The sequence below is a fragment of the Orcinus orca genome, chromosome X (genome assembly GCF_937001465.1).
Source record: "Orcinus orca chromosome X, mOrcOrc1.1, whole genome shotgun sequence".
Taxonomy (NCBI): domain Eukaryota; kingdom Metazoa; phylum Chordata; class Mammalia; order Artiodactyla; family Delphinidae; genus Orcinus; species Orcinus orca.
In genome coordinates, this window is record NC_064580.1 from 14,735,122 (window position 1) to 14,760,741 (window position 25,620).

At 47.6% G+C, this 25,620-nt stretch overlaps 1 protein-coding gene across 1 annotated transcript in view; it reads left to right on the forward strand.

The window, feature by feature from the left end:
• Nucleotides 1-6,159: 6,159 nt before the first annotated feature.
• Nucleotides 6,160-25,620, forward strand: part of NHS (NHS actin remodeling regulator) — a 349,404-nt gene continuing 329,943 nt past the window's right edge. Inside the window, exon 1 of the mRNA XM_004269644.4 lies at nucleotides 6,160-7,196. Coding sequence (XP_004269692.1) covers nucleotides 6,668-7,196 — 529 coding nt within the window. The 5' untranslated portion in view covers nucleotides 6,160-6,667. The remainder of the gene's footprint in view (nucleotides 7,197-25,620) is intronic.

The following is a 25,620-nucleotide window of genomic DNA, read 5'->3' on the forward strand; positions in this document are numbered from 1 at the left end:
CCGTCGGACGCAATATCATATATTATTATCTCGATGAGCTTCCTATGGGGGTGTTAACTTGTTCTACACCCACATAAAATACTTTCTTCTCTGGTTTTCTTGTTAGATTTACCAACATGTCACTGCTGTACCATTACCATTTAACAGCCTGGAAGGCAGAAGGAACACACTATTATACAAGTCTTGGCAAAGCCAACCCCGATGTAGGGAAATCATTAAGCTTCAGGAAGTTTTAACTTGCTTGCACCCAGTCTCTTATCATTTATACGAGGTTCGTATTCTTCCCTGACCCCCTGATCTCGTAAAGGAAATAGAGGGGAAAATGGGGAGGGGGAGGCGAGGAAGAGACACAAATCAGGCTGAGCCATAGCCGTTTCCAGGGCCTGCACTTAACATCAGTGATTAATCAAACTAATGGGGAGTTCTAATTCGGTGCTCTGCTACCCCTAAGCCCTGTAATTGCGGTGTCTCTGAACCCAAAGGAAACACGTTGCGCTCTGCGTGCCCAGGCACATAGCTTTTAAATCTTCATAACTCTGTAATTACTCCAGCGCTTTCCTTCAAATCTGGCTTCATTTCACTTCCTTAATGAGCACGACGATCTTGATAAAGTTTGAAGTTTGCTGCCTCTGCCGTTCCCAAGGACTCAATCCCAGACTGATAATGTGAGTTGTAGATTTCACTCCCTCAGGGTCCTCTCAGAAAGAGCTGATTTATTTCAGGACCACCACAGTCCAAAGCACTTCCTGTGGGTCAAGGGCAGCACTGGGTGTTTTCATCACAGAAGGGTGCTTGGAGAGCAAATTCTGAACAGTTTAAAAAAAAAAAAAAAAAAGAAGGAGGTGCAGGGAGTGGGGAGGCGGGAAGCTTATGAACCCTTGGGGAATGGCTGTTTCACTTTATTAGCGCCATGTGCTCCAGAGACCGTGGTTCATTTTACCCAATCGAAGACTTTGCTTTATAGTAAATATATTAAAAATCCACTTCCTCTTTCTAAACGGAGCCCTGCCAAAGAGTGAACATTTCATGTCAGCTTAAAAAAAAAAAAAAGCAACATAATTTCCACATTCTTTCTGCTACCAACTGGTTTGCAGGATTTGGAAAAGATTTGTTGGAAATGCCCTTTAATGATACTAGTCAAAAGCTCATCTTCTCTTGCAGCTGGTTGGAGGGTCTCAGTTTTGGCCACCCTGTTTTGCTTTTAACCATGTGGTGATGCTTGGTCTCAGCTTCAGTCTTTCCTTTCTAAGCTGTAAGAAGCAGCCCTGAAACCCATGTTGCTTTTAGAATCCCTGCTCCAGTCTGTATTCCCCCCAGACAGTGTTAATCGCTCTGGGATTCTGGGCAGCACTTAATTCCTATCTCTATTACAGCTTTTGCCGGCATTGCGCTGCCATTGTTTGTTTACATGTCTATCTACCCTACTAGACTCCACCCTTTGAAAGCGATGTTTGTGTCTTCTTTCCTTTTATATCCCTGGCAGCAAACAGAGGCCTGAGCACCCAATAAATGTTTGCACTCAGTAAATAAAGCTTCCGGTAAATGTTTGTTGCATAACCAGAGGAACGAATAAGTGAATGAAACTCCCTTGTTGTTTGCTCCATCTGCTTTAACTCTGTCCGTTATTTTGATGTATTCGCAGTTCTGACTAGATCCAGATTTGGCATGTTTAAAATTATATTCAGTTGTAAAATGTGAGGCTAGGATTTTTGAAGATAAGAAAGAAATCAAAATCTCTCCCATTGGAAACAATGTGAGTAATCAACAGTTCTTTGCAGGGAAGATAAAAAGGCTGGTTGGAACAATCTTTGGATTTGCTGTCTTTGGCATTTTGGGAAAACCATTTAATAGCATCATTGTTTTTCTCCCCATGTTTCCCTGCCAGTAAAATGCAGAGAAAAACCTCTGTCCTGCATACTTAATAGACTAGATGAGGATTTTTTGAGGAAGCAAAGCACCAACTAAAACAAAGGAAACCCTTTTGTAGTGGTATATAGTCTTTTTTCCCCGCCAGGAAACTATACACTTGATAGTTGTCAACAGGCAGGTACCTGAACTTATTTGTACGGTGGCTTCACATTTTGATATTTAGTGAATTTTTTCCCCCGGTGGTTCCTGGGAACACGCGTACACAAGACCAAATTTAAGGTTCTTGAACTAGAAGGACTTGGACTTTTGAGTTTCAAAAACTAAGCCATGAAGGCTTTGGACATAACGTTCACGGTGCGAACCACAGATCTGGGAGAAAGCATGCTCCCCCCCACAGTATGGCACAGAAGCACAGGCTGCCGGCTTCCTCCTGGGACCCAGCACAGCTAAAGGAGAGAGGGAGCTGGTGAATCTCAGAGCTCAGCAACTAACGGAACACTGGGGAGAACCTCCTTGGGAGCACTGAAGTGGAGGAGAGAGGGGCCAGTAACATCTTCTGCAGCCTTTCTGTTGGTTGTGCGTATGTCTTCTTCCCATATGTTTCACGGCTCTCTCATCTTCAGCTTTTAGTTTGCCCTCAAGGTGTTTTTCTGTGCTCTAACTTTATTCGAGGGTACAGTTTGAGTATAGGATAATGATGAGCTCCAAAAAGTGTTCTGCTTGAATGTGAACCGTATGACTCTCCAGTAGTTTCCCAAGAATGGCAGCCTCTCCTTTCTTCTCCAGCCCTTGCTACAGACTCTGAGATCTGTGCTTCTGCCTCTAGCAAGTGTAAGTCACCTCCAATTACAAGATATTTTCACGTTACGTTTTATGGTTTACATTCATTCACTTTCAAATTGTTGCTTTTTCCTTATGGAAACTTGATAGATTTCTCTATCTGCGAAATGGTTTGGGTAACTTGGGTTGGGATGGGAGGCGCATAATTTTGCCCAATAAAATTACTGAAAACGTTTTTTATTTAACAGCTTTTTACTCAGCGGCAGGGCTTTTCGGAGTGAATTAAAGTGATTCAGTGAGGAATAGGTGCAATTGGGTGAAGAAAGGGAGACTGCAGCCACTGTAATTACATGATTATGCTAACAAGCCCGTGTGTCTCCCGGAATTTCTTGGACAAAAGAAATATTTTTCAAGTATAAATAATGGCGGTGCAGTGTCTATGCTGGAATATTTGAAACAGAACAGACATTTTTGGTGAAGGAACTTTCAGGAATCTCTGCTTTGTTGCTTGTGAGGTTCCAGAGGCTGCTTGACAACGGTTCTGTGCTAGCCGGAGCCTAGCCAGGCTGAGGGCGGAGGGGCTGTGTGGCTTCTCAATGCCAGTCCTTTCCTTCAACAAAGACCTTGTCCCCGCTGGCCTGCAGCGGGCAGGAGTGTAACTGTGGGGCGTGGTGACACAGGATACTTCGTTCGTTTTACAATGGCAAAGGGTATATACTGACCGAACATTCGAGTTTATGGGAGAATTGTGCTGGCCTTTGAGCTGCATGAATGACTGCCCGGAATTAGGCAATGGGGTCATTTTTAAATGCTGCCTTTCTTTTCCCTTTTGGCTATAAGCTCATGGTGATAAATATGTGTACATGGTGTGGGGGGTGGGTATGTGATCTCCAGAGATCAACACACACATAAGTAGATGTAACAGTCTGGCTTCAGATGTCAACCTCGATTTCATCAGAGCTTTTTGTGGGAAAACTCGGAGTCAAATGGGGCAATCCGGGATTTGAGTAAGAGCGACACAGCTCCTGGATGTATGGAAAATTCATCAGCACGAAGAATATTCGTGCACCCCATCACCACGACATGATTTAAATGCTTCGGGTCTATAAAGTAGCAGCCGAACTGAAGCTGTGGGCGTAGGGTGAGGGTGGAGCTTGAAGTGGGAGGGGCACAGTGAGGCCCCCAGGTGGTCTGAAGCGGCCCTTGCAACAAGGCTAGCGCACAGTTTTTTTAGGCAGCGTCTCGGATGTTTAACGATCACTTCTCTAAAAGTGCCTTTATTCACACCTTCCAGTGGACCGAGAAACACATCAGCCCACCGTGTTAATGCATATTTTAATTAGTATTCGTTTTATTTTTGGTGACTTTGAAAGGAAAGCTGTCCTTCAAAGTCATCAAAAATAAAATACTGAAGTGACCTTGGGGAGGTCCCTGCCGACTACCAAAGAGGGTCCAGGGGCAGTGAGAACGGAGGAGATCAAAAACCACAATCAGAGCTTTTTATTTTTCCCACATGGTTTTATTAGCACATGACCAGGAGGCCAGGAGATTACAAAGAGTTTCTCTTTTTACACTACTGAACTGTACTTTGAATCGTTTTGAGATGTCGACTTGAGTTTCTGCTGGCCACTTTGGGGCAGACAGCAAGGTAGCTAGCGTGTTGTAGAACTTAACTACCCCGTGGAATCCTACCCCTCCTGGGCCCAGAGGAGGGCTCCCCCTCCCGTGGAATTTTTCCATCCTCCCCTTCAATCACCTCTGTCTGGTGGAGAGGACCCCTGGACGCTGGGACTAGGGCAGTGCCGGGGGAGGGGCAGTGAGCAGTGGGGCAGACTTGCCACAAGGGCCTCTAACTGGAGGCCTTCAAATACCCCTCATTGTTCTTTCTGCCTCAGTGTGTTTAGGGAGGAGCGCGTGGCTTGGCTACCTAGCAGAACTCATGTTCGGAATTGTGAACATATTAAAAAAGTCAAGCTAGATTTGAAAACAGCCAGCTCTAAGCTCTCTAGATTTGTGAGATGAAAAAACAACTCCCAAAAGACCCTTTTCCAAAATATTCTTTTTCCCACTTTTTATTTGGAAACAAACCCAAATTTAAAGTTGCAAGAAATGTACGATGAATCCCAATCTGCCCTTTACCTAGACTCGGTATTTACCTATTTTGTCATATTTTCTTTTGTCTCCAGATACATTATTATCATCACTCTTCTTGTTGCTACTGAAACACTTATGTGTACCTTGCAGACATCATGACCTTTTACCCCCACATCCCCAGCCTGGATCTTTTATGAACAAGCACACTCCCTCGCCAAAAATGTTATATATTGAGGTAGAATAGGAGAGGGGGGTCTATTGAAGCCTTTATGACTGAAGTATGGGCCAGTCCAGAGTGCCGAGTGGCGGGCCCCACCACTGGTCTGGAGGGCTTTATTGTTGCCATAAAACATATTTTTTCCATGTTCTCTTTCGACACATGAAATGAAGTCTGCATTCCCCAGATCTGGCTTGTGGCTTTAAAACAAAAAATATTTTTACAGTATTCTTTTTGGAGGGATGAAAGCATGCATTTTATTAACATTTCTCAAACTCTTTTTTGGGTTTTAGGCTGACAGCATCCAGCCTTCGACTGCTGCAATCGAAATAGTGTACATGCCTTTTTAGAACTTACACCTTTCAGTTAACCAAATGGGAAAATCTTCCTTTCTTCTGTGAACCATCAGCTCTCTGATGGAGAACTTTCACATTCCCGTGTCTGATCAGCAGAGTAGGGTGACAGGGAGGTAATATGGCTTATCCTACCGAACGCGTCAATGAGTTTTGCAAGCAGTTTTCTGGGGGTTTTGCTCACGGGTGGTTTGGGTCTCATTCATGATGTTCTATAGAGACCTGGCCCAGCGTAGCGGCCGGCCGAGGGATGCCCGGGAAGGGGTATAAATAGCGTCCTGCCCTCTCTGGCCACCCCAAGCTGTGCCCACGCCCCGTCACCCTCCCCAGCTGTGTCACAGCGCTCACAGAGCCCAGGGCACTCTAAGGGGCAGCCCAGTTTTCCCAGCTAAGAACTCAAAGGACTTGCTCAGAGCTGGAATTCGGCGAAGCAACTTGCTCCAACACGTCAAATCTGCCGCATTTCCAGCACCCCACCCTCCTGCCTCTGCGCTCGCCACCCACACCGGCAACCCCAACTTGAGGACTCCCCGCCCTCACCGCGCTGACAGTCTCAATCCTCACCCCTCGGATGCGAGGAAGTGTCTTTGCATCAGAACAAGCCTGGAGAGGCGAGGCCACCAGTGACTCCCAGCGGCCGCACAGGGCGCTGCGCCCCGCTCGCCCGGGCCTCTCCCCCCACCCCTCCCCTCCCCTCCCCTCCCCTGCCCTGCGTCCGCCCCGCCGCCCCCGCGCCGCCTCCTGCGCCTGGGCTGGAGGCGGATTCCTCTCTCCGGGTTTTCAAAGCGCCTTTCCGAAACCTCCTCCCAGCCCAGAGAGGGAGACAGATCCCGGGCGCAGTTGCTCCCCGGAGCGGCCGAGGGGCGCGCGGGGAGAGGCCTGAGCCGGGGTACTTTCAAACTGAGGCGCGCGCACACCCACCCACCCAGACACGCGCGCGCGCGCACACACACACACACACACACACACACACACGCCCATTTATATAGACGGTGGCGGCGGCAGCGGCCGGGGCGGCGCTCGGCGAGCGCAGGAATGATGGAGCTGAGCCAGCCGACCCGGGTTGGAAGCAAGTGAGGAGAGCCAAGGCGCGCCCCGGGATTTCTGTGCCCCGCGCTTGTCATCCTCCTCAGGGAACGGTGCACGCGGAGGAGGAGCGGCTGGACTGATTTGCTAAGGGGAGGGCGGGGACGAGGAGGAGGCCAGGTGAGCGAGGAGCCCCCTGCGTATCCGGACTCCCCGAACGCGCCTTTGCCCGACTCCTAACCCCTCTCCACCCAGGTGGGCGCGCCCGTTTCCCCGCTCGCCCGGGGCGCTTTGAGGAGACCAGAAAGTCGCGGCCCGGCTGCGCGGGATGCCTTTCGCCAAGCGGATCGTGGAGCCGCAGTGGCTGTGCCGGCAGCGACGCCCGGCGCCTGACCCGGCGGAGGACGCGAACAGAGGCAGCGCTGAACCGCCGCCGCCGCCCCTGCAGCTGCCCGGCCGACGGGACGAGGCCGTGGCGCCGGGGCCGGAGGATCCTCCCCGCGCGCCCCGCGCGCTGCCCGCGCCAACCGACCAGGCGCTGCCGCCGCACGGAGAGGCGCCCGCGGCGGGCGAGGAGAGCGCGGCAGGGGTCTTGGAGGCGGCGTCAGCGGCCGGCGAGGCGTCCTCGGCGGCGGCCGCGGCCGTGTTGCTCATGCTGGACCTGTGCGCGGTCAGCAACGCGGCGCTGGCCCGCGTCCTCCGGCAGCTCTCGGACGTGGCCCGGCACGCGTGCAGCCTCTTCCAGGAGCTCGAGAGCGACATCCAGCTCACTCACCGTCGCGTCTGGGCGCTGCAGGGCAAGCTCGGTGGCGTGCAGCGCGTGCTCGGCACGCTGGACCCCAAGCAGGAGGCAGTGCGTGAGTACCCGCGCCGTCCTCCCGCCCGCCCGGCGCTCCGCGTCGGCGCCGCACCCTCGCGCCCTCCGCGGTCGCCGCAATCCCGGCGCCGCGCCTGCTGCAGCTCTGCACCTTACGCTTGCCTCCCCTGAGACCCACCCCAGGCCTCCCGGAGTTCGGGGCAGGGACGCAGACGCGGAGGGGAGAAAGTTAAAGGGGCAGTCTCGGGACTCGAAGGCAGCCGTGGGCTGAGAGGGAGCATTTATGGGAACACAGGAGACAGGGGGGCCTGTCATTCACCTCTGGGGCTCGATTTCTCGGTCCCTCCCCGGCGGGGCGGGAGGTTGGTGCAACTTCTGTGGTTTCCAGTAGCCCATCCCGGAGCCCTGTAGTCCCCCCACCCCCACCCCAGTGCGTGCTTGGGCCGCTCGAGGAGCAGTGAGTGTCCTCTTAGGGCTTCTGCAACGCCGTGGCGTTTTTGTCCCTCTTACTGTGACCTCACGTGCTGCACCAAGCCCCGAACTTGTGCCTTGCGTTTGTGTGCGACGTAGCGCGGCGCCATTCGCCTCCCGGAGTAAACTCCGAAGAGCTCTGCTCCAGCCTTCTGGCCTGGGAGGGGCGTGGATGGAGGAGTGTCCCCGGCCCTGGGGAGATCGATGAGACCCTTGGGCATCTCTTCTGTCCTGAACAGAACAGGGTTCCTACTAAATGGCTGTCTGTGCCATCTTCTCGGAGGGGTTCCGCCCCCCTCCCTTTCCCCCAACGTGGAATGTCGTCCAAATTCACCCGTGTGTACAAGACCCCTGGACACCTTTGCTGCCCGTTAACTTCACTCTTGCGACATCCCAGGGCTCCCAATAAATGTCATCCTGGCGCTCAGGAGAGTCCCCTGGCACACGGTTGGCTAAATCGGGAGGCGTTGGAGTCATTTAGGAACAACCGGACGGTGGGCGGGGGCCGTAAGCCAGCACGCCGGTCCTTTGGCGCCTAGTCCAGCGGCTGCGACGCTCGCAGCGAAGGTGATGTCAGCGGCTCTGACTTACATAAGAAGCTTCCCCGGTTGCTGCAGCAGCTGCGCCGGTGGCGGTGGCCGCGGAGCGCGCGGGGCGGGGGCGCCCTCACGGCATCCTTCCCCGGGGACTTCCGGGCACCTCAGTCCCGCAACCCGCACAGCCTCCTAACCGACCCCCCCGCCCCGTTCGCGCACTACCCCCCCCCCAAAAAAAAAACCCCTCTGAACCCCGCCCCGGGAATTCGCTGCTTTTCTGCAATAACAATAATAATAAGCGTAATGAATAAATGATGTGCGCGATCGGTTTTCGCAGCTATAAAAGACCCGGAGTTGGGTTAATGACTGGTTGTTTAAAAGGGCAATTCCGGGGATGAGTTCTGGAAAGAATTAGGACTGCCGTAGGCCAAGTCGTATTTTACTTTTGGGACTTGAAATGAGCGCTTTAATCCTGCCTCCTTTTTACCTCAAACCACACAGCAGGGACCGGCCCTTCACTTTCAACAGCGCTGATATCTGGGGAGTGTGGTCAGGGTGAGTGGTGATTTCACTTCAAAAGAAGTGGAGGGAAGTTTTGCAGACTGTTGAGTGGTGCATACATTTCCCGTATGTGTGTGTGTGCGTGTGCGTGTGCGTGTGTGTGACCCACTGCACCTTAAATTAGATTTCTCACAAGTGAAACTCAGCGATGGAGCAGAATGAGTTCTCTTCTCCCCTTTTTCTTTAGAGGCAGGAGGGGGTAGTTATGTACCCAGAATTTAATATAATCCTTTTCACTGTTTGGAGTACGAACTAATGGTGAATGGAGAAGAGAGGGGATTTTTGGTGTGTGCATATGACTGATGAACATATACTCTATTTGTGCATATTTATACATGAATAAATAAATGAAGATGGGGCTCATATAATACGAGGAATAGACTTCAAATCTATTATTTTTACGTTTTTCAAAAACGGTGTCTCCATACTTTGTGCACAGACCTCTCCTCTTGTCCAGATAAATTTAGGATGGCATTGTTCCTGTTTGATGTCGTAAAAGGCATTACCTTCGGGAGGAAAAGCACAGTATTATGTGTCTTAATTTGGGCTTCCCAGTGTGCAGAGACGGAGGCAAGGATTTCTGTGCAAGGAGTTTATTTGAGAGGGGATCCCAGGAAGCACAGGGAGGGAGTGGGGAAGCGGGCAACTGGGGTTCAATCCAGCACACACCTCAGAAGTATCCCACTGAGGAGTGAGGACGCTGCAGTATTTCTCCACCAACTTCCATCGCTCACTGATGGAGAGCACCTGGGGTATGAACTCCCTGGCTCCTGGGCCTGCCCCCGGTGTGGGCTCAGCAGGCTCCCGGGCCAGGTGGAGAGATGCCAAAAGCCTATGGTGTGTACCGGAATGTCTGCAGGGGTTGCCTGGGGAGGGAAGAGGGGCTGTGTGTGGGTGGAGTACCAGTGGCATCTGCTACCTCATGCATCTCTCTTTAGCATTGCTCAAGGTCTCAGGGAGCTTCAAAGGGAGAGGGAGCCTGGAAGTGACCGAAGTTCTCTTTTCTCTCCCTTTGAATGTGTCTGGGTGCCTCCATGCCCCCTGTATAGCCTTCCCACCCGAGTCACCATTCTCCATGCTGCTTCATCCTTGGACAGCTGCTTCCTGTTGCCCTGAGACAGGCTGGAGTGGTTTTTGCGGGGGTGACATGATCTGACACACACTTCAGCAAAGTCGCTCCGGGGGCAAGTCTGGAGCTGGTAGACCAGTTAGACAGTGTGAGTGGTGACCGTGGCTGGGACTAGGGTGACGGTGAACAGTGCTTGGATTCTGAATTCACTTTGGAAATAGAATTGACGGGACTTACCAGTTGGTTTGGGTACAGGGTATAAGAGCAAATAATAATACTAATTGTGGGTGACACCCAGTGTTGTTGTTGTTTTTGGCTTAAACAGCTCATAGAAGGTCCATTTCCAGAAATGGGTAAGGTTCGTGGAAGAGTGGATCTTTTATCTTTGGGGGTGGGGATGGAATCAATGCTTTTCTGTTTGTGCCATGTTAACTTGAGCTGCTTGTGTCTTAGACAATTAGACGTGTGAGTTCAGAACTCAAGAGAGAGGTCCAGGCTGGAGATGTAGATGTGAGATGTAAGGGTAGAGATGATACGCGAAGCCCTGGAGCTCGGGACCGTGTAGAGAGTAAAGAAAAGGGGACCAAGACTTAGCCTAGGGCAGTCCAACTTGGGAATTTTAGTAGAGGAGAAGAAAGACTGAGGAAGAGCAGTGAGCAAGCTAGAAGGGAAATCAGGAGGGCATGGTATGATGGAAGCCAGGAGAAGGTGTCTCAGGAATGGAGGAGGAATCGTTTTGGTCAAATGCTTCCGAGAGGAAGATGAGCGCTGAGGCAAGGCCATTGAGCTGGGTACGTTTTTAGCAATGAGTGGCCCTGCTAACTGCTGTGTAAGTGGAGGGGTGGAGAGGAAGGCCACATAAGAGGGGATGAAGAGAGAACAAGTATGGTATGGTCTTTTTTATTTTTATTTTTTACATCTTTATTAGAGTATAATTGCTTTACAGTGGTGTGTTAGTTTCTGCTTTATAACAAAGTGAATCAGTTATACATATGTTCCCGTATCTCTTCCCTCTTGCGTCTCCCTCCCTCCCACCCTCCCTATCCCACCCCTCCAGGCGGTCACAAAGCACCGAGCTGATCTCCCCGTGCTATGCGGCTGCTTCCCACTCGCTATCTACCTTACATTTGGTAGTGTATATATGGCCACTGTAGCTACTCTGTGGGTAGCTAATAAAAATCTCATTGTGGTTTTAATTTGCATTTTGCTGATGGCTTGTGAGATTGAACACCTTTTCCTATATATTTTTGACCGCTTGAATATTCTCTTTTGTGAATTCCCTGTTCGAGACCTTTACTCCCTTTCCAGTAAGGTTCTTTGTATGTTTTTTTCTTGTAGGAGTTCTTTATATATTGTGTATGTGAGTTATTTGTGAGCTACAGATATTGCCATTACCATCTCTCTGTTGTGTGCCTTTTTACTCTCTTAGTGTTACCTCTTGGTGAGCAGAAGTTCTTATTTTTAAGTAGTCCAACTTAAGGAGCCTTTTCTTTATGGTTAGTGGTCTTCGTGCTCTGTTCTGTTTGTTCGTAAATTCTTCACTGACCCCATGGTCGTGAGGATATTCTTTTATGTTCTAGAAGTTTTTTTTGTTTTGCCTCTGTCGTTTAGATCCATGATTCACATGGAATTGATGTTTGCAAATAGTACGAGGTAGGGATCAAGATGCCTTTTTTCCATGTGGATGCACAGTTAATCCACTGCCATGTCCTGAAAAGACCATCGTTTGCCCATCTCACCGCAGTAACACGTTTGTCATCTAGCGAGTCGATTTATTTTATTTTTAGTTAACATTTATTCAGTTCTGCTCTATGTCAGGCCCTATGCTAAGATTTTGTATGAATCATCTTATTTAATCTTCACAGCGACTCTATGAGAGTGATTTTCGTACTTTACTGAGGATTAGCAACTTGCTCTGGGGAGCAGCAGCTAGAAAGCGCTGGAGCCTAGAATTAGGGTCCAGGTCTGAGTGCACAAACTATTCCCAAACATCAGTCTTTTCTCCCACACGTTGCTGCACAAATCCAGGGGAATTACAGTATGAAAATCAAGGCCCTTCTCGATACGCTTCTGTCCACTTGACGTGTCCCTCCCTGCCTTCCCCACATTCCACCCCAGTCCAGTCACACTGAACTACTGGCTGTACCCCAACTTGCCAGGCTTTCTCATCCTTCGGGCCAATGTGTATACTACTCTTTTCTTCTGGAACATTTTGCTGGCTCATTTCTGCTCTTTCTTTGATAATCAGTGGACACGTCATCTTCTCTGTGAAGTGGAATCTGATTCCTTGCCTGCCACCTCCCGCCTCCGAGTTTTCTAGAACTCTGTGCTAACCTTTATCTTAGCTTTTCTCCTTCTGGACGGCAGACTGTGTTGGCGCCCTGCTAGATTCCTTCAGCCCTCACCTCTCATTCTGATGGCTGCTAACTGCCAACTCCTGTGACTCTGCCTAGGGCTTTTTTTTTTCCTGACTGATGGACCGCGCTGGGCCTTGCACACAGGGAAAGCCAGAAGTGCAAGCGAATCATTGCCTCTGAAGCAGTACTCAATCAATGATGGACGGGGCATTGGTGGACCAGTGGCCTCACTTCCTTGCGCCTTGGAGGCGAGAGCTCTGAGGCACGTTCTACACCATCTCTCAGAGTTCCCCAGAGGACTGAGCTGCAGTTGCCCACAGTGGCGACTTAATTGGAAAACACACTGTGTATTCACTGCCTTCTTTTCTCCGTCTCACTTCTCAGTTACCTGTGGGTGCTTCCTGGGGTCGCCTCCCACGAAGCCTTCTTGCACTTGAACTTGCATTTGTACTCATCAGGTCTGGGAGAACCCATGTCAAAACAACCTGTTTAATCTTTGAACTGTGAGGACAGAGACCTAGGGCTGGGAGTGTGGTAGAGGTGGTGCTTCTCATTCTTTTTCCCTAAACTCCTTCCGCGAGGGTCACTAGATTCGTCACATGGCCAAGCCCTCCCGTCGCTCTGTGCTGGGTCTGGAAATAACTTACTACCCTTTAGTGAGCTCACAGTCTAACCTCTCATTGGCGTAGGAGGAGATCGTCAGTGCTCCAGAGGTGAGAAGAGGCTGGAAAGGAGCTCAGGTCCACGATGACCGAGACACACCCGCTCAGTTCCTCAGCGTTTCCTCGGCCAGCCTTTGAGGGGACTGCTTATCGTCCTGTAGAATGGGCAGGTGATGACGGCCCCGAGAGACCCACGCTCCCTGTGTGAGATGCGCCATTTCAGCCAGAGCAGACCCAGGACCTGCTAAGCCCAGAAGTAGACTAGGAAGTTACACAGGGGGTGAATCGATCATTTGGGGTCGGTATGGCAGTGCTAATTGTGGGTTCAGCCTGATTTGGAAGGATCATCCTTTTCCTCCCCTTTCTGTTCGTTCTACCACTCGCAGAAACCCTTTGCAGTCTGCTTAATGTGTTTTTAGGGGGGGATATTTTCGGAACTGTCGTTAGGCGTCTTTTCCTCCTGGCTCTACTCAGTGAGTTCTTCTGAGGCATTATGATATCCGAATAGCTCCATTGAAAGCTGCTTTTAAACCCATCACGGAGCTACTGAGAAAAACGCAATCTTTCAAGTGTTAATAATTCATGGGTGTAATTTCCTCATAACCAGTAACAGCAGCACATTTCTTTCTGGACTTGTTGTACTGGATTGGGTATTTATTTATTTATTTATCTACTTAATATTTATTTATTTAGCCGTGCCGGGTCTTAGTTGCAGCATGCGGACTCTTAGTTGCGGCGTCCAGGATCTAGTTCCCTGACCAGGGATCAAACCCGGGCCCCCTGCGTGGGGAGCGTGGAGTCTTAACCACTTGGGCCACCAGGGGAGTCCCTGGATTGGGCTTCTAGATCAAAACTACCAAACTGCTTTACCTCAGAAATCCTTGAGGTTCTGTTGGGCTGATATTGCTAAGATGGTAACAATAAAGATTCCTTTATTCCTGTTTGTGGAGGCATTTTCCACACAATGCCATCAGGAAAGTGTAAATGCCGCATAAGTGCTCAGAAACATCTTCAGTCTCCGGGCTTCTGGTCTACGGTGGGCATCACCTTTAAGTTCCAGTCACATATGACATCTTTCCTGTTGTCCCACGTCAGCGCAAACGTCTTGAAGATCCATTGACTTCATATAATGCTTTGAATTTTTCTTTTGTGGCCGCATCCGTGCCTTGCGGGATTTTAGTTCTCTGACCAGGGATCAAACCCTGGCCCCCTGTAGTGGAAGCACAGAGTCCTAACCACTGGACTGCCGGGTAAGTCCCAATGCTTTGAAATTTTAGAACAAAGACAATTTTAAATGCAGTTGGGATTTTGTTTTGATAGTTCAGTTGAATTTCTTTTTACTCTAGTAAAAATCGTGAACCAAAAGATTTTATGGGACCCTCGGTTAAAAACAATCATGGGAAGAGTATCCCAAGACCAAACTATCAATCACAGAAATTCCTGCAAGTTCTTTTTGCATCAAGAATTCCTCATGAATCACATCTTGATAGTAAGTGAAAACAAAAGATAATGAGGTGAGAATGGTTTCTGAATGTAAGGCTCTCATTCTAGGGTCTAAATTTGTTGAAATAAGGTTTTGGAGAGCACTCTTAACCAGACCGTAAGCCCACAAAGGGCAGAGACCCTGTCTAGCTCATCTCTGTAAATGACTAAGACAGGCAGGGTCAATTTTTGTTTCTGACGCTAATGTCTGTCCCTCAATCTATTAATGAACATGAGAAGGTTTGAGTGTAGTGAAATAGGAATCTGAGGACCTGGGCATCCGTATGCTGAAAAATTCCCTAATTATGAAACACCCAAGTCCTTCAAACTGAAATTAAGCAAGAACAAAATGAAGTTAACAAGTGTTGGACAGTCTTGGGATCTTAGAGTTGGGAAACACCCTAGTGTCCCTCAAATCCAGCCTCCCACTCAGGGTGGGACTCTTTTTAGAGATGTCCCAAGTGGAAGCCCATCTAGTTTCTATGCGCTCTGAGACTCGTAGGCGTGGCCACCCACACCGCAACTTTATTGCTGTATAGTTCCCATTCTCAAATAATCCTTATCTACACTGAGACTAAATCTGTCTTTTGGCAATGCCTGTCTTTCAGTCCTAATCTGCTGTCTGGAGCCATATGGAATCTGCTTATAATCTCTTTTCCAGGACCTCTTTAAGTGTCTAGAGGTGACTGTTATTGTCCCTCCTAAGCTTTCTTCATCCCAGGTGAAACAACTTCACTTCCTTCAACCAGGAATCTTAATGCCACAGAGGCTTCCTCTGTTCCATTTGTGTAGTTGGTATTTTGAACTTAAATTTCACAAGACTCCCCCATTGTCTCTGTTAAATTGAATCTTGCTTGCTTTGCTCTTTCATTTCCAATCAGTGGTGATGGTTTAAAATCTTGATTCAGTGTGTCAGCTACTGCCCACAGCGTTTTGCTCTTTGCAGACATCCTCAACATGATGCTACCCCATCACCCACATCTTTGATAAAATTATTGTTCCGATGTACTCAAGGCCAGAGCACACTGGCAGGCGGTGCTAACAGCATCCCTCCAGGCTGACGTCTATTAATCACTGTTCCTTGGGTACCATTGTTGCAGCAGCCCCGAACGCTCCCCCCACCTTCCCATTCAAACCACATTTCTCCACCTTGCCCACAAGATCTATCATCATGAGTGATTGTCAGATGGTTTGCTGAAATCAAGATACCATATGTCTGTAGCATTTCTTTGATCTCCCAGTCTAATAACCCTACTCAAAAGGGAAATGAGGTTAGTCTGGCTCAAACTGGACTCACAGCCATCAGAGGGGCTATTTAAATTTCCTTGTGTATAATGGATAAAGAGTTGATTTGGGGGAACCCGCGTTGGCGTTCGCCATCGAAGGACTGTAAAGCTGGACGGCAAGGGAACTCTCTGGGTCCTAGAGTCCATTTCTCTGGCTCCAGAGTGCCTGGTTTGTCCAAGGCAGAGAATCCCAGTGCCTGTCCCTGCCTTTCTTTGAGGATACGTGGTGAGAACTTTATGTCCTTGTGCTCTGTTCCTTCAAGAAAGGTCTGGAATTCACAACCTTCGGAGTTTGCTTGGGCTCAGTTTGAGCAAGGTTGTCGGGTATCTGGTTTATCTAATTGTCGGGAGGAAGCTAGTACGTGGTTAAGGGTATGGAAGCTGAAGTTAGACCGCGCGCTTCAAATCCTGGGTCCCCGGTCTTCATCTATTATGGGATGGAGATAAAAACAGTACCTGCTACATCAGTTTGTTGACAGGGCCAAAGGAGTCAGGTTGAGTGCTCGGGCACTTAGAGCTGTGCCTGGTACATGGTGAGCCCCTGGCAATTATTGGCTGTTATTTTATTGGTACTATAATTGGATCATGCAGAGCGGGAGGCCTGTGTTAATTTTTTCCAGGCAGGTGTAAACCTGTGCCTGAATCTGTGAAATGCTGGGTCAGGGGGAAGGAGACAGCTGACCAAGCAGTTCTCTGTCCCTCCGTGTGGTCAGACGGCTATTAAGATCTCTATGTGGCCTCTTTTTTTTTTTTTTTTTTGCGTTATGCGGGCCTCTCACTGTTGTGGCCTCTCCCGTTGCGGAGCACAGGCTCCGGACGTGCAGGCCCAGCGGCCATGGCTCACGGGCCCAGCCGCTCCGCGGCATGTGGGATCTTCCCAGACCGGGGCACGAACCCGCGTCCCCTGCATCGGCAGGCGGACTCTCAACCACTGCGCCACCAGGGAAGCCCTTTGTGGCCTCTTTTTGTTATGCAGAGAGGTATCAAAACAAAATGACCGATGACCTTAGTATCCAGAGTCATTCATTTATTGTATTCCAGGCACTCTTCTAGGCCCTTGAGTTTCACCAGTGAACAAAAAGTTCCAAACAGTTTACAGAGGAGAGAGAGAAACCATAAACAACAAACCTAGTATTACTTGTAAGGAGAGTACAAAGCACGTTCGCAGGTGTTAAGTGTTATGGGCGAGGGCCGTCCAGAGGACTGGAGTGAGGTTGCCGTTTTCAGTGGGGCGGTCAGGTGGGCCTCATTGAGGAAACGGCATTTAAGTGAAGATTGGGAAAAGGTGAGGGAGTTAATGAGGTAGTGCGCTGGAGGACGTGTTTCAGCAGAGGAAGCCGGAGATCCTGCCAAGGCCCTGAGCTGAGAGCGTGCCTGGTGTGATGGAGGGCTGGTAAGGAGGCCAGTGTGGTAGCTTTGGGGCATGCAGGGAGGAGAGTGGGAGGAGAGGAGGCCGGGGAGGGGGGCTGGAAGGCGGCTCGGCGGGGTAGAGTGTAGTAGGCCATCGTGAGTGAGGACTCTGCCCTTTGCTCTGAGTGAAGTGGCGACTCACTGGACAGTTTCAAGCCTAGCAGTAACATGATTGACTTCTTAGAGGTTAAAAGGATCACTTTGGCTACTCGGTCAAGAGGAGACTGTGGGAGAGGCAGGGGTAGAAGCAGACAGACCAAGTCCGAGGCTGTCCTGGTGAGAGACAGTGGTAGTTTGGTGGAAGTAATGAGAAGCGGTTGGTTCCAGCTTAGAGCTGTTGGCATCTTTTGTTTCATGTTCAGGGCTGGGCACCTCGGCCCACACAGAAGGGCATAAAATTGAAAAGGAAAGGACCCCCCCACCCCTTACTCTGCCGGACTTGCTCCAAGGGAAGCCATGTTATAACGTTTCATGCTCCAGCTAGGAGGAGCGAAAGCAAATTCTCACACGTGTCTAATGCGTTTTGCAAAGCCAGTTCTTTATTTTTATTTTTACTTTTTTTAACATCTTATTGGAGTATAATTGCTTTACAATGGTGTGCTAGTTTCTGCTTTATAACAAAGTGAGTCAGTTATACATATACACATGTTCCCGTATCTCCTCCCTGCAAAGCCACTTCTAAACGTCGAGGCAGGCTCTTGTCTCAGAGCCTTGTTGATTAATCTTATTTTGCTGTCTCGGAGCAATTGAAAAGACAATAGTCATTTTACAACAGAAACTAACACAACATTGTAAAGCAATTATACTCCAATAAAGATGTTAAAAAAAAGTCCATGTATAATTTGCAGTGAAATGTACAGCTCTCAAGTGTGTAGTTTGGTGAGTTTTAACAACTGTATTCACCTGTGTAACCCACCCTCCTATTAAGATGGCGACTCTTCCGTCTCTTCAGATAGATAGTACTCTTTTGAGGTTAGAAAACAGTTTTTGAACTCTGGTGCCCTCACACCAGCCCCTGTCAGGCCTGTTGTATGAATATGGGCGTGGAAGATAAGAATTCCACAGAAACTTCGGGACCATCCAGTAGGATCAGGCTAAGAACTAGAGATTCCATGTTTGAGATTTGCAAGGGAGCAAACTTCCAGTTATAACATAAAAGTCCTGGGGATGTAATGCACAGCATGGTGAGTATAGTCAATAATAACGTATATTTGAAAGCTGCTAAGAGGGTAGATCTTCAAAGTTCTCATCACAAGAAAAAAAATTGTCACTGTGTAAGATGGTGGATGTTAAGTAGGCTTCTTGGAGCAGTCATTTCACAATATATACCAATATTGAGCCATTACGTTGCACACCTGAAACTAATATAATGTATGGCAGTTGTATCCCAATTAAAAAAAGACTGAAAGAAAAAAACAGATTTCTAGCACAAATTGGGACAGTGGAGTTTCCTCACTTTGGTCTGATGGCGCTGTTTATAACATCTTGGTGCCGAGCTCTAGGGAGAGCACCGCTTGACACAAGGATAAGAATCTGGCCTCAGAGGCCCCAGGGGTAACTTAGAAGTAGGAGTTTTTCTAAGATAAAGCTAAAATAACATTTAAAAAGAGATGGGAAAAGAAAGAACTTACTACTCTTAAGCAAACTTGTAAGTAGCAGGGAATGCTGATTTGTAACTGTTTTTAGCTGATGCTTGAAGCCTGGCTGGAGGATGAGGAAAGTTGTTTAAAACGTGATTTCTAATTATTATATCTAAGTGCATTTAGATTTGTGGAATAAGAAGCCCTACTCTGGAGTTCAGCTACTCTTGATTTTTACTACTAGACAACTGAGGGAGGAAAGAAGTAGGAGCTATGAGGAAGGATGACAGCCAGTGAGACAGTGTTCATTAGATTATAATATCAATATTTATGTTTCTCTCCAAAGTGCATCTGGACTCTGTTCCTCGAGTCTGGGTTTATATGCATATATTTTAACATCTTTATTGGAGTATAATTGCTTTACAGTGGTGTGTTAGTTTCTGCTTTGTAACAAAGTGAATCAGCTATACATATACATATGTTCCCATATCCCCTCCCTCTTGCGTCTCCCTCCCTCCCTATCCCACCCCTCTAGGTGGTCACAAAGCACCGAGCTGATCTCCCTGTGCTATGCGGCTGCTTCCCACTATGGATTTATATTTCAATAATACGAGTAAAGCTGTGTTTTCCATGTGAATTTCGCATCAAAGCTCTGCTGCCTCAGCCCGCCGCCTCCTCGCCCCGGGAAGTGCTCCCGTTTACAAGATGGCACACGTTCATTGAGACTTTGATTCTAGGGCTGAGCTTTGGGGGCGGGGAGAGCGCAGCATGAATAAATCCCACGGAAATCCTTTTCCATGTGAGAGTCATGGGGTTTTCTGCTTCATAAATAGGAGAGAAGGATGCTTCAAAGTTTGGGGCAGTGTTGGGGGAAAGTGGGCAAACCAAGAAGAGACACCGGGAAGGCTGTCGTGGAAGGTTTTCGGAGAGTTTCACTTGGGTTAAATGCCTTCAGTGTGAGAGAAGAGATTTTGGAGCCTTGCTCAGGTATCAGATGTCACTGGAGCTCATCTGGCAAAGTTTGAGCTTTCGCTAATTAAAACTAATCCAGTTGCGCGAAGGAAAATATATTGCATAAGGTTGCTGCTTGTGTGGCTTTATTTTAACCCTTTCCCCGTAGCCTAAGACCGGCGAATCTCAGGCTGGTGTTAGGGTGGGAGGTGATAGTGAGAAATGAGATTCACTTACACGCTCATTTGAGTAAAGACAGTGAGAGGTGTAGCCTATTAAGAGCATTGGCTGGTCAAGGTCAATTGGAAGCCCTTTTGGGTTTTCTTGATTGATTTGCCGATTCACAGTTTTGAACAGCTGTTGAGTGAGAAGGAAAATTTAAAACAAAGCAAAACGAAACCCAAACCAAAGAGACACCCTCCTTTACTTCTCAGGTTGGACTTTCTTTCCGAGTTGCTCTGTCCACTTTTCTGTGGCCTATTCACCTTGGTTGGATCAAGCCCCCTTTAGGGAGCTTGGGTTCAAGGTTTGTACCCTGAGGGTCTGGGATTTTTTGTCATGATCACAGGCTGTGTTACTAATCCCAGTTGCCTTTCCAGTGAAAGGCCTTTGATTCTCTCAGTTCTGATACTTGCCAGCTATGCAACCTTAGACAAATTCGTAGCCTTTTTGTCTTAGTTTCCTTATCTGTGAAATGGGGATAGTGTTAGGACTCACCACAGAGAATGGTTGTGAAGACTGAGCGAATCAATCCATAGACAGGTCCGGCAGTGTGTGACATATACACAGAATACATAGTAAGTGCTAGTGAATGCCTGTATGCCATCAATGCTACTATTTTTGTTGTTGTTTTATCATTATTATTATCAGGGGGCTTGGGTAAAGGAAACAGATGTGAAAATGGATAATACCCAGCCCCTGTCGCTCGTCAACCAGCATAAATATTCCGGCTGGCTGGATGCAGGGTGCAGATGAGAGCAGAAGAATCTCAGCCCGCTTTCTGGCTTGGCTAGCCTAACTCATGTCATGGGATACTGCAAGAACAATTTAGCATCGGCTGCCATTACACCTTCATTGTTTTGGGGGACGTGGACTTCTGCTGATGGCGGGGGAGGCCTGGCTGAGGACGTGTACCATTGTGGCAGTGGTGCTGAGTGCAGACGCCCGTGCCCTCACTTTCTGGGACTGTCTGTATCATGTCCGGTAATGACTTGCTTTGCCCTTTTCCCCCTGGGCAACACAGCTAGACTACATTTCCCAGCCTCCCTTGCATTTAGGTGGGACCATGTAACTGAGTTCTGTCCAATGGAATGTGAGAGGAATAATTGCTCTCCTCTGGGATGGGCATATAAAAGCTCCTACCTGATCCTCTGCAGTTTATTTCCTCCCCGCTGTGCTGGTTGCATGCAGAGGATTCAGCAGAGGACTCCAAGGCCCTAAAGGATGGTAGAGCCACCAGACAGAAGGAGCCTGGGTCCCAGAATCACCACATAAAAGGCTGTCTGCCGCCACCTGATTGGCTTTCACATAAGGGAGAAGTAAACTTTCCTTGTGAGGTTTAGGGGATATTTGTTACAGCAGTTAGCTGACCCTGACTAATGTAGAGATACAGCGCAGGGAGAAAAAACGACTGGTTTTCCTGAAAATGAACAGGTGACGAAAGTACTCCAAAGTACTTTCACGGAATAAAAGGGGCTCTAAATATAGAGTCTTTTTCCCTGAGACACATAAAGAGTTTCTGTGTGTGCCCAGAGCAGTGTAACAGCTTTCCTCAAGTAAGCAAATGGAAATTAAGACTTGTTAACAGAGTTCTAGTTTCTAGAGAAATGTTGCTACCTGTGACCAATAGAATTCATTCATATTCATTCTCTTTCTCTCCCACCATATAAAAATGATATACATATATTTGTAAAACTTTTAAGAGCTAATTATAACACAAAGCAATGTGCACAAGTTATAAATGTACAGATCGATGAATCTTTACGCACTGAACATACCTCTTTAACCAGCACCTGGAATAAGAAACAGCATTCACGGCCCTCTGGAAATCCTGCCAGTTCCTTTGCAAGCATGCCCCCCGCTCCCCACCTAGTTGGCCATTATCCTGACTTCTGACAGTCTGTTTTGGTCTGTTGTGTCATCATCCAGTATGTGCTTTTTTATATATGGATTTTTTTGTCTGCTCAAAATTATATTTGTGTGACCCATCTATGTTGTATGTAAGTGTCGGTCGTTTATTTTCATTGCTGTATAGTATTCCTTTGTATGACTGTGCCGTGATTTATTTGCCCATTCTGTTGTTGATGGGCATTTGGATAGTTTCCTGTTCGGGTTATTCTGAATAATGCTGCTATGAACATTCTAGTTCCTAGCTTTTGGTGAACGTACCTACACTTTTCTTTTGAGTGAAAACTCCCTGCCTTGTAGTTTTACAAAACTCTCTTCCTCGGTAAGATGTTTCAAGGCTCTGACAGTGACTCTTCTTATTCCTTGCCGTCTCTTGGCTTCTAGGCTAAGCAAAAGTTTCGTTCTGCTTTTCTGGAATGGAAAGATTATGCCTGATCTGTAATGGCAAAGTTTGGGTGTCTAAAATGAAGGAAATGTGATTTACTTCAAAGGACCTTATTTCCGCCTCTTTTTATATTAAAGCATAGCCACGGAGCCTTTTGATTCTCAGACGAGGGCTGTTCACAGAGCTGTGTTTCAGATCGCTTGGAAACTCCTTGTAATCGGAGTTTGCCACTGGAATCTTTACTGGCGCGGCTTCAGCTCTTCCTCTGTGAGAAGGAGAATCCTTTTGGATTTTCAGATCGCTTCCTTCCCTTGGAGGGAATGGAGGACACATCGAGTGATGAGTCCTCTAATCCCTTGGAGGGATTAGCCTTGGAGCTGTCGGGAGTTGCCTCCTCTATTTGCCCCTACTGTCAAGATTTTATGCAAAATCTAGGCAAAGCAGGACATTTCCTCAGAAGGGCAAGAGGCAACGAAGAGGGGAAAGCCTTTCTGTCCCGCTGAGGGGGTTTCTGCTCGTGGCTCTGCTTTCAGGGCCTTGGATATCTGATCCACAAAGTAGCAACCCGGACTAGACGGGACTTTGTGGATTCTGGGGGTTGAAAAGGCCTCAAGCAAGTTCTAAAAAGGCGCCCACCGGACTTTCTTTCAAACCTCCGACACAGGCTCAGCTTCCCAGACTCCATTGCTGAGGCTAGAAGTCCTGGACTCAATGAGTAGTATAACCCCCGTAACCCCACCCCAGCCCCCCAGGCTTCCTCACTGGAGAATTGAGGAGAATTGAGGCCCGACTGTTGGAGTCTGAGCCTTTTCCTTCAAGCCTCCTGGAAATATCCGAAACATCTTGGGGGCTCCAGCAGCCGGACGGCCGCCTGGTGTTCTGATGGAATGTTTGGTTCCTTTGGGTGTGAAAGTGTGTGAAGCCTTTACAGTTAAGTCTGAAAAATGGCTGTGAAAAGGCCCCGGGGAACCCCGCTGCCGAGTGACACACAGCTGAGCCTTTGAAAGGGGGGGGGTTTATGATAAATTTGAACATGGTTTTCAGCTTCACTGTACTTTGCTATACTCCTTTAACCAGCTAGAGGATAAGTGAGCTGATTCTTTCCATGGGGAACTGCTTTGGACCGTTAACCCAGATTTTCTTCAAATGCAGAGGATACTGTAACTGCCTTTTGGCTTTTAAAAGCTGGAGGCCTGATGAGACGGCTCTGTGAGGTCAGAAGTTGCAGCTGGGGCCAGGATATGCTCTTCTCTACGAACCAGGTGTGAAATGCGAAAGAGATGTATGCAGAATAAGGGGCCTTTAAAAACCCAGATTTACTCTGAGGACCTGGGTAGCTCTTGCTTACATCCACTGCTTGGCTCGAGTTGCCCTTCTCTTCTCGGGGGGCACAGCCGAAACCAGGGCCTACAATTTCTTCTTCACCCCTGAAATTTTTTTCTGTGGCCAGCCCTGCCCCTAGTTTTTAGAAAATGGCTGAATTTTTGCCTGAGCTCACTGTCGTCAAGGAGATTCTTCTGGACGTGTTGAGGCGGACATCAAGCCAATTCGCGGGCACACTCACGTTTCCTTTACATTTGTTGTGTGACTTCTTTCTGCTAGTACATGTTATTCGTGTTATTTCACAAGCCCCTCAAAATGCTGTGATGGAAATGTGATTTTTTTTGTAGATGAGGAAACAGGCTCTCCTGGTGGCTCTAAGAGCACGCTGCTTAAAAGGGCCTCAGCCAGGATCCAGACATGGCTGTCTGTCTTCAGCTTCGGTCCTCTGTTTACCCTGCCCAGCTCCTTATCGCCACTGAGATAGCCTTCTGCCTCCAGTTTATGATGGGGAAGCAGAGGCATAAAAAAAAAAAAAAAGACATACGGACGATGCCCAGGTGGGACCTTGGATGCTCAGAAGGGCTGGGATTGGGACGTCTGGACAGAAAGGGTCACGAATCAAGGAGTAGCAGCCATGCATCTGATGGCAGGCATATGGCTTTGTTGGGTGTTAGCACATGGGATGGGGCCAGGCAGTGGCTACGTGTCTGGCTGTAACTAATTAGTTGTTTGATGGTAACTTAGTAGATAGGGTAAAATAAGGCGTTGGCTGTAGCGGGAGTCATCTTCTATATCAAGGCCTTTACTACCTGGACCCAAAAGATTCACCTCCTGGATACACAGGATTCTTTCCTAGCTCGGTGGTTGCCTATTCGTATTCTATAGTGTTGCTTGAAGGCGGGTGTAAATTAACTGTGAGTGCCCTCAATTCAGATAACTAATCAAGCCAAAATAAAATAAGTTGCCATTTTTCTCATTTATTCAAGTAGGCCAAAATGAAATACTGATAATGGTCAGGTTTGGGGTGGGAATGAGGATGGGGTGGGTATAAGGGTACTTTCAGACATTGCTGATGGAAGTGTGAATTGGTATCATTTCCAGAGACTGCTGACAGAAGTGTGGAATTGGTGTAAATTTTCTAGTAAGCAGTTGGCCTTTATGAAATTAATATACAAAAAAACCGTATGCCAGAGACGTCACTTCAGAATTTAACCTGAGAAAATAAGTATCTAAGTAAAAGAATGTATAGATGCCTCAGTGTTGCTTATAATTACGAATTATTGGAAATACATTAAATGATTAGCAATAGAAAATTGATCAAACAACACTACTATACATTAGTACAGCAAACAACATTACTACATGCTGGAATGGTGAAATAGTCTACTGCCATTAAAATGACACAAATAGATATTGATGAACTCAAAATTGTGTTTATGTTATATTCCAAAGTTAAAAACTCTTACTACTAATTAGTATGCAGATTATTGCATGTTCATTAAGAAGATGTAAGAATATAGGGAGAAAACGTCTGGAAGGATATATACCAAATCAGTACTTTTAAAACATATTTTGATCATGATCCACAGTGAGAAATATGTTTTACATTTGTGATCCAGTAGATGCCTGTAGCTGAGACAATAGTTTTAGCAACAATACTACTTTTCTCTATGTAATGCGTTCTGATATATTTGTTTTTTCCTTTCTTTACTATATTATTCTATCTTTCCCTCCTGTATTTTACTTTATTCCAATTCTACTCCTCTTCTCCTTTTTTCTGTTTCATTTTTTAAGATGCTGGTCATGACCCACTAAGTTGATTTCATGATTTCCTAATGGGCCACAAGCCATAGTTTGAAAAACACTGCTCTGGAATGTTAACAGTGGTGATCTCTGGCAGGTGGGATTATACTAGATAACTTTTTTTTTCTTTTTGAGAAGGGAGGTCCTTTTTGCTTTTCCATGTTACTTATGTAATACAAAGGCTAATGAAAATTTTAAATTGACAACGATTCCATTGAAAAACAAATTGATACCCTGCAACTTTTAAGGAATGTATTGATTGTATAAAATAAGATGCCTACTCTACATCATAATTATTGGGCATGCAGAGTGTTCTGGGGACCTTAAAGAACTTTACGGCAGGACAAATATATCCATTGAGGCACAGAGTTTAAATAATAGAATAACAAGACAGTGAAACGTGGCCTTATCTCTTCAAACTCAAAAGGTCACCAGGCATCCCTGCTTACTGTTTTACCCCA